A 10,074-nucleotide genomic window follows, 5' to 3' on the forward strand; every position below is an offset into this window, starting at 1 on the left:
TAAACCTACTGCTACTACATCCCACTACTGCCACCATTGTAAAGTAATATAATAGAATATCAGTAAAATGTAGTGAATTAACTATTAGTTGTGGTGTGAGGAGAGGAGCGGGTCTCACAGTAGTGAAAAGCATTTTAATATTTGGGATAATGTGGTGGAGTAGAGATGTTGACTTCGGTCCCGAGGTTGTCAGTTGTGCACTCATCTAGTCTTTGTATTGGGACAAATCAGAGAGAGATGTGGGTGTGGGTAAAGTATTGTACAGTGGTGAGATTGAAGATGCTCATGTGAGAGAGTACAAATCAGATCAGATATATATATATATATATATATATATATATATATATATATATATATATATATATATATATATATATATATATATATATATATAGGAAGTCAGTGGTAAGATATGTCCGTAGTACAGTGCTCGATACGTCTGCACGCAGAAATGAGTATATGTTGAGGGTAGAAGAAAATCAAGTCGGGTTTTTCGTCTCTACAAGCCTGTTTCGTGAGTAAATCACTCGTCAGGAGATGTTGATGTACTGAATATACCTCGTATAAACCTCGTACTGAATATACCTCGTTTTATACGAGGTATATTCAGTACATCAACATCTCCTGACGAGTGATTTACTCACGAAACAGGCTTGTAGAGACGAAAAACCCGACTTGATTTTCTTCTACCCTCAATATATATATATATATATATATATATATATATATATATATATATATATATATATATATATATATATATATATATATATATATATATGTGGGTAAAGTATTGTACAGCTGCGACAGCTATCGGTCTTCAGGATAGCTCATAAATTGTGTAAATTGTGTAAAAGCTGTCGCAGCTGTACAATACTTTACCCACATCTCTCTCTCTCTCTCTCTCTCTCTCTCTCTCTCTCTCTCTCTCTCTCTCTCTCTCTCTCTCTCTCTCTCTCTCTCTCTCTGATCTGTACTCTCTCACATGAGCATCTTAAATCTCACCACTGTACAATACTTTACCCACATCTCTCTCTGATTTGTACTCTCTCATCATATGAGCATCTTCAATCTCACCACTGTACAGGATTTTGTGAAATCATTTTTGTCAATTCCAAATCGTACTTTTGTCACCGATGAGTTTCTGAATACATATTTTCATCGGTTCAAAGCAAGTATTTTTTATGTAGAAGGAGATAGAAATTTAATGATATTTTCAACACACTTTCTTAAAGGTATATTTGCAAGGAAACTAAGGAATACATTTGTACCTGTTATGATTTCATTAAAGATAGTGATTTGTGAATAGTATCGGTATAACAAAAGAAAATGACATGTTGAATTCACTATACATACTGACTACCCAAGCTAGTGATTACTTGATATTGAAAAGTGTTTTATTTAAAACATGTGATTCATTGAATTGCTGGTACATTTTTATTAAAAGTTTGGAATTTTCATTTTGATTCGTAATCGTACTTTTGGTACATATTATTGAAATGTAATTGTTATGCTTCAAATGTTAAGAAAAAATTACTTTTCTTTGGAGTTATAAAATAAGGAACAATCAAGCATACAAATCGGAGAGAGTTGTTGGTAAAATGTTGTATCACCATCACCCGTAAACTGTCCATAGTTGAACAATATTAACACTTTTTCCTTTTCATATCATAAAATATGTATCAATATCTATTCACGAAGAGATATCGGCCCGATACTTTCATTGCCATTGATGACTGAACCCTCTTATTGTTATCATTCGCAATGCACAATGTACAATGTCGGGGGTCAGGCTAGATTAGATGTAAGCTATTTCTTGACTCCATTTACCCTTTTTGTTACCATTATTTTATAATAATTTAAAAAAATACATTTGGTAAATAAACCACTTATTATATAGATATATTATCAGACGAGATCGGGTTAAACCGATGCACACTTTGTAACAGATAATCCTTAAAACGCTATGACCCAATAACAAATTTAGTTTTCTATCTTTGTCATAACGCGGCCCACAAACTATGCGGCATCGCATCAAAGCTAGTTTGTGAATTTATGTACTCATAGGACTGCATTATGTGCACTCAAAAACGGTCATTCATACCCCAAACCCGCCATATGTCCAACTATTCCATTCCCACAGCTATACGCAACAAACCTATCTATCCTTACTGTACATGTTTATGTCCTATTAAAATATCTAACACACTAAACCCGACGTTCTTTCTGCTTGGTAAAAATACTCACCAAGTAACAAATAGATTCCAACATAACAAGTGAAAATCACTCCTGTACTTGAAATCACTTGTCCATGCCACAGTCGCTTGTAAACTGTTATTCCTTTCCTAAATGGTTTTATTCTTGTCTATGACGGTCCTAATACAGAACAATGACGTTATTATAGGGATTGGCGATGTTCTTATAAAATCGGTAGCGATGTCATACCCCCCTACATACATACAACACGTAGGGGGTATGACATCGCTTTTATAAGAACATCGCCAATCCCTATAATAACGTCATTGTTCTGTATTAGGACCGTCATAGACAAGAATAAAACCATTTAGGAAAGGAATGACAGTTTACAAGCGACTGTGGTCCATGCATTATATGTATTTGTGTCGAGTATCTAACTTGTAAAGCTGATTTGAATGTGAAGCATATATAGTTTCTCAGTAATGTAATAACATTTTATAGGCTATCATAACTCTTGACCTCTACAGTTTACAAAATATCATATTACTACGGTCACAGGATAATGATGTACAACAACTGATAATGTATCTATGTGTCTCAGTCATCTGTCAAAACATTTATTAAATTATCTACGTAAAAAATCGGCCCTCACAGAAGTTAAAGCTTATGTCGTCTGTCAAAAATTCGCTGTGAGCACAGTTAACGTTCTGCAGTTTTGCGTGCCAAGGACAGACTGAAAGATTCGCCGTTGGTGGCACTGCTGTTAACTATTGCTCAACGAAAACCTACTTATTATCATATTCACAAAATTGCCACACTCTTTAACATGAGTGGAGCCTAGCCTTAATCGTATTGACTTCAATACTTTTCTTCTCCTACGTAGAAGAATGGAAGTATTGAAGTTTATAGTCTAAGCCCTTCTCTCTTACTGAGTGTATAACGAGTGTTTACAAGTTTGAGCATTCACGTAATGGCAGATTGTTTAGTCTTGTGCCAACGCTAGTCGCATTGATGCGACTGGAGGGAATGGTTGGCCTTGAACACATACAAAGACATCATTTATAGTGGATACTCCTTACTACAAAATCACTAAAGCTTTTATACTTTCGTTTCCTTTACATTTATACAAGTCGTGTTTGAAAGAAAGACATGTATTCATACAACGTTGGGCGAAAAAAGGTGATGTATCTGAATTGATACTTCGTCAGGAACATCATTACTTGATCATTTGAACGTAAGAGCTTTCACTATTCATTTCATTCCTGGGACTAGCTCTGGATGTATATGCCACGAGGTTCAACACGTCTTTTGGTTTGTGGTTTGGCACGTCGATCGAACCTCGTAGCATCCAGAGCTACCCTCGGACTAACAATTGTAACGACGTCTTTTTAATTTCAACCTTGTACATTTTCCACATTTAGGCTTCCACTTGGACCATTGTTTTCGTGTCTATGGTATCATTAGTAACATTACCACTCAGCTTAGCCTATCACCGAGAATATCAAGGCCAAGCTTTCGTTGAAAATTACGATGACCTTGACTGTTACAATTGTATCATTGAATGGGATACGATTGGTCTGGAATACATCAATTGTACAATACGTGAATCGTGTCCGGAGAATCTACGAAATATTGTAAACCAAACACATGGCCCTGATGCAACAAGTCAATCGGCAACATGGTTGATCGTCAGAGCAGCCTGGGGGAGGAACGCCACTTATGAGATCGGCGTACCAGAAAACCTTTGGAATGAGGATTATGAAGTGGTATGTGTGTAGAATAAAAGTGTCATTTTGATACCTCCCCCTGAAACTCCTATTGGACACACATTACATGAAGGAGATTCTGTGTTTTTGTTTGTAGGGTCACTATTTTCATGCTATAGTGTTCGGGATCACTATTTTTTGGGCATTGATATTTTTGATCATAGATATTTCCATGACAGAGGGAGAGGAATCACTGTAGCTTTTGTGCAACGTTTTGGGGGAGGGTCGACCCTTTTCATGTACCGAACCTCTGTATAACACCACCCTTCTATTTTGTGTTCAGTCCCTATTTAATGTCGATGGTCTTGTGTAAGTACATGTAGTTCCAAAATAATTAGTTTTTAATGTAGTTGTTGTCTTTTCTTTCTTTCTTTCTTTCTTTCTTTCTTTCTTTCTTTCTTTCTTTCTTTCTTTCTTTCTTTCTTTCTTTCTGTCTGTCTGTCTGTCTGTCTGTCTGTCTGTCTGTCTGTCCGTCTGTCTTTTTTAATAGTTAAGGCATCGTAGACTCAAGAATGTGATGTTAATCGGTTTGTAAAATCAAAATCATGAAATACATAATGTACATGAAGTACTTATTCATTATCGACTCTACGTGCAAAAATTTAACGAAGACTGAAAAGGACATCATGAAAGAGACGATGATAGAAGTCGTGTTGTGGTATAAAAACTCGATGAATATAGCGATACCCTTTAACTTGTCAGTACACCAATGACTAACTGTTACCTTGACTGTACAGGGCGATGGTGAAGGTAGCGATACCCTTTAACTTGTTAGTACACCAACAGTGACTAACTGTTACCTTGACTGTACAGGGCGATGGTGAAAGTAGCGATGCCCTTAAACTTGTCAGTACACCAACAGTGACTAACTATTACCTTTACTGTACAGGGCGATGGTGAAGGTAGCGATACCCTTAAACTTGACAGTACACCAACAGTGACTAACTGCTACCTTGACTGTACAGGGCGATGGTGAAGGTAGCGATACCCTTTAACTTGTTAGTACACCAACAGTGACTAACTGTTACCTTGACTGTACAGTGCGATGGTGAAGGTAGCGATACCCTTTAACTTGTCAGTACACCAATGACTAACTGTTACCTTTACTGTACAGGGCGATGGTGAAGGTAGCGATACCCTTTAACTTGTCAGTACACCAACAGTGACTAACTGTTACCTTGACTGTACAGAGCGATGGTGAAGGTAGCGATACCCTTTAACTTGTCAGTACACCAACAGTGACTAACTGTTACCTTTACTGTACAGAGCGATGGTGAAGGTAGCGATACCCTTTAACTTGTCAGTACACCAACAGTGACTAACTGTTACCTTTACTGTACAGGGCGATCATAATGGTGAAGGTAGCGATGCCCTTCAACTTGTCAGTACACCAATGACTAACTGTTACCTTGACTGTACAGGGCGATGGTGAAGGTAGCGATACCCTTTAACTTGTCAGTACACCAATGACTAACTGTTACCTTGACTGTACAGAGCGATGGTGAAGGTAGCGATACCCTTTAACTTGTCAGTACACCAACAGTGACTAACTGTTGCCTTGACTGTACAGGGCGATCATGAAGGTAGCGATACCCTTTAACTTGTCAGTACACCAACAGTGACTAACTGTTACCTTTACTGTACAGGGCGATGGTGAAGGTAGCGATACCTTTTAACTTGTCAGTACACCAACAGTGACTAACTGTTACCTTGACTGTACAGGGCGATGGTGAAGGTAGCGATACCCTTTAACTTGTTAGTACACCAACAGTGACTAACTGTTACCTTTGCTGTACAGGGCGATGGTGAAGGTAGCGATACCCTTTAACTTGTTAGTACACCAACAGTGACTAACTGTTACCTTGACTGTACAGGGCGATGGTGAAGGTAGCGATACCCTTTAACTTGTCAGTACACCAACAGTGACTAACTGTTACCTTTACTGTACAGGGCGATGGTGAAGGTAGCGATACCCTTTAACTTGTCAGTACACCAACAGTGACTAACTGTTACCTTTACTGTACAGGGCGATCATAATGGTGAAGGTAGCGATACCCTTTAACTTGTCAGTACACCAACAGTGACTAACTGTTACCTTGACTGTACAGGGCGATGGTGAAGGTAGCGATACCCTTTAACTTGTCAGTACACCAACAGTGACTAACTAACTATTACCTTGACTGTACAGGGCGATGGTGAAGGTAGCGATACCCTTTAACTTGTTAGTACACCAACAGTGACTAACTGTTACCTTGACTGTACAGGGCGATGGTGAAGGTAGCGATACCCTTTAACTTGTCAGTACACCAACAGTGACTAACTGTTACCTTGACTGTACAGGGCGATGGTGAAGGTAGCGATACCTTTTAACTTGTCAGTACACCAACAGTGACTAACTGTTACCTTTACTGTACAGGGCGATGGTGAAGGTAGCGATACCCTTTAACTTGTCAGTACACCAACAGTGACTAACTGTTGCCTTGACTGTACAGGGCGATGGTGAAGGTAGCGATACCCTTTAACTTGTCAGTACACCAACAGTGACTAACAGTTACCTTTACTGTACAGGGCGATGGTGAAGGTAGCGATACCCTTTAACTTGTCAGTACACCAACAGTGACTAACAGTTACCTTTACTGTACAGGGCGATGGTGAAAGTAGCGATACCCTTTAACTTGTCAGTACACCAATGACTAACTATTACCTTTACTGTACAGGGCGATCATAATGGTGAAGGTAGCGATACCCTTTAACTTGTTAGTACACCAACAGTGACTAACTGTTACCTTTACTGTACAGGGCGATGGTGAAGGTAGCGATACCCATTAACTTGTCAGTACACCAACAGTGACTAACTGTTACCTTTACTGTACAGGGCGATGGTGAAGGTAGCGATACCCTTTAACTTGTCAGTACACCAACAGTGACTAACTGTTACCTTTACTGTACAGGGCGATGGTGAAGGTAGCGATACCCTTTAACTTGTCAGTACACCAACAGTGACTAACTGTTGCCTTGACTGTACAGGGCGATGGTGAAGGTAGCGATACCCTTTAACTTGTCAGTACACCAACAGTGACTAACTGTTACCTTTACTGTACAGGGCGATCATAATGGTGAAGGTAGCGATACCCTTTAACTTGTCAGTACACCAACAGTGACTAACTATTACCTTTACTGTACAGGGCGATGGTGAAGGTAGCGATACCCTTTAACTTGTCAGTACACCAACAGTGACTAACTGTTACCTTTACTGTACAGGGCGATGGTGAAGGTAGCGATACCCTTTAACTTGTCAGTACACCAACAGTGACTAACTGTTGCCTTGACTGTACAGGGCGATGGTGAAGGTAGCGATACCCTTTAACTTGTCAGTACACCAACAGTGACTAACAGTTACCTTTACTGTACAGGGCGATGGTGAAGGTAGCGATACCCTTTAACTTGTCAGTACACCAACAGTGACTAACAGTTACCTTTACTGTACAGGGCGATGGTGAAAGTAGCGATACCCTTTAACTTGTCAGTACACCAATGACTAACTATTACCTTTACTGTACAGGGCGATGGTGAAGGTAGCGATACCCTTTAACTTGTCAGTACACCAATGACTAACTATTACCTTTACTGTACAGGGCGATCATAATGGTGAAGGTAGCGATACCCTTTAACTTGTCAGTACACCAATGACTAACTATTACCTTTACTGTACAGGGCGATCATAATGGTGAAGGTAGCGATACCCTTTAACTTGTTAGTACACCAACAGTGACTAACTGTTACCTTTACTGTACAGGGCGATGGTGAAGGTAGCGATACCCATTAACTTGTCAGTACACCAACAGTGACTAACTGTTACCTTTACTGTACAGGGCGATGGTGAAGGTAGCGATACCCTTTAACTTGTCAGTACACCAACAGTGACTAACTGTTACCTTTACTGTACAGGGCGATCATAATGGTGAAGGTAGCGATGCCCTTCAACTTGTCAGTACACCAACAGTGACTAACTATTACCTTTACTGTACAGGGCGATGGCGAAGGTAGCGATATGTTGGATGACTGCTTTGAGTGTAATCCTGAGTATATAAATTTATACGACACCAACAGTGTATCTGTTTATTGTGCGGTAAGTATTGGAGGTCTTCCGATCCGATAACCGGAATTCCGGAAATTAAGTGCAATGCTATTAATAATAATAATAACTTTATTGCCACATATAAACTTAAAAAGTTTACAATGGAAGTCGGTGTGGTTTCGTAGTCAAAACACAAAAGATACAAAAACTAGGATATAATACAATAACAGACACAAATAGCACAGAGTAAAAATATAACACTCAGCAATACATAGGAAATAGTTGGATAATATTATTCTAACTTTGAAAAGACAAAGGGATATGAGAAAATATATGTAAGAAGTATTTACACGTACATAAATTAACAATAGTAGTTTGTGCTAATTTTTTTTGAAATTAAAACTATTTTAATTGATGTTATATATTTAAAAAAAAATATTTTAAGGCGCGATTTTAGAGCGATGCGGCGGTCTTGAAGTTTGTTAAAGTTTTTGAATACACGACAATAAATATATTAATTATAATTTCAAAAACCTAACACAAACTACAGGTGGATAACAATTCTATTTTACATAATAAGACACATATTAACAGTTGAGATGTTTACTGCATCATAATATCAAAATTAGTTGATATGATGTCCAGGACTCTATCCATGGGAATTTTGTTAAGATGATAACTTCATCATCTCTCAAACTATGACTTTTGAGACTTATACAGTTTCAAATTAGAATGAGTAATTCATAATAATTTGCAGACCAAAAACGTTGTACGTGAGATTAAATGATAAATTTGCAGCTTGTAACGGTATTTATATTTGACATATTAGTATTTTCGGTTGTGGGTGGGTGTACGTCAATCTTAAAATCTGATGTGGTTAAAGCGGCTATATGCTTTATTTACCGGCTCTCTATTTCCATCGTTTTGTTTTTGTTTCGAGTGATCGCCGCCTTCCCGCGAAAACAAACGACACAGAACAATGGAAATAGAGGTAAATAAAGCATTTAGCAGCTTTCACCACATCAGATTTTAGTCAGATTGGGTGTACATGTGCCATAGTAGATTCTCCAAATCACGTGACACAGGACGGTTTGTTTGTTTGCATGTGATAATCTTAATACCACACGTACAGATATTGTATGACAACATCAGTCTATTGCTTTTTTTTGCAGGCTGTGGGTGGATGTGCCACTAGATTTCCCAAATATACAGGACGGTTTGCATGGGCACCAGTGAGAGAGATAACTGACAGTAAAGAGATGGTGTGTACTATGATGACGTTACCCGATGGCACAACAACCCATGAACACTGTTTCCTAAACTGGGCAAGTGTGCCGATTGACTTGAGTCCGTCGTCGGCACTAACAGATAATCCTCCATATTTTGGTACATTTGTAGTTTTAAATTTTATGGTTAAATTGATGTTTTAGATCAAATAAGATGTCACGTGATACCTCGGACAGAAGTTAATACAAACATATACAGAGAAGAGCGGTTAATTATTTGTCCTAAGGTATCAAATAGTGACATATTTTCAAAACCAAATAGTTTCTTATGAAATTTTGATTCAAATTGTCATCACTTATGAATTATGACTGCATTCTAATCAACATTCTTGACGTTATCCAAAGTGTTGTTTTATATTCGAGGTGAAATTTCTTGATACTAATAATTCTATTTCAATTACGTGATGTAGTGTTACATTAAAAGAACAAAATACAACTATGATGCAGTGTTACATTAATAGAACAAAATACAACTAATGTGTTTTGATATAGTTAGAATGTAGACGATATATCAAAGGTATATATATATATATATATATATATATATATATATATATATATATATATATATATATATATATATATATATATATAACACAACAACAACAACAACAACAACAACAACAACAACAACAACAAAGGTCTTTGGTAGAATAAGAACGGTTGATATTTAATATTCACTTTAGTTTGAATAGTTATCCCAATATACGTAATACAATATGTTGTCAGATAGAGGGTACAAGTAATT

The 10,074-nt window shown here is 37.7% G+C and overlaps 1 protein-coding gene across 1 annotated transcript; it reads left to right on the forward strand.

The window, feature by feature from the left end:
- The first annotated feature begins 3,647 nt into the window (after nucleotides 1–3,647).
- On the forward strand, nucleotides 3,648–9,496 carry LOC144437056 (uncharacterized). The gene is made up of 3 exons (XM_078125924.1): nucleotides 3,648–3,962; nucleotides 7,993–8,091; nucleotides 9,213–9,496. The coding sequence occupies exons 1-3, from the start codon at nucleotides 3,648–3,650 to the stop codon at nucleotides 9,468–9,470; spliced, it is 672 nt and encodes a 223-aa protein (XP_077982050.1). The 3' UTR covers nucleotides 9,471–9,496.
- Nucleotides 9,497–10,074: the final 578 nt, after the last annotated feature.

Source organism: Glandiceps talaboti, chromosome 6 (genome assembly GCF_964340395.1).
Source record: "Glandiceps talaboti chromosome 6, keGlaTala1.1, whole genome shotgun sequence".
Classification (NCBI taxonomy): Eukaryota; Metazoa; Hemichordata; class Enteropneusta; family Spengelidae; genus Glandiceps; species Glandiceps talaboti.

Coding starts and splice junctions, on each gene's coding strand:
- LOC144437056 (XM_078125924.1), top strand. CDS start 3,648: ATGGTATCATTAGTAACATTACCACTCAGCTTAGCCTATCACCGAGAA. Junction 3,963..7,992: donor GGAATGAGGATTATGAAGTG/GTATGTGTGTAG, acceptor TTTACTGTACAG/GGCGATGGCGAAGGTAGCGA. Junction 8,092..9,212: donor GTGTATCTGTTTATTGTGCG/GTAAGTATTGGA, acceptor TTTTTTTTGCAG/GCTGTGGGTGGATGTGCCAC.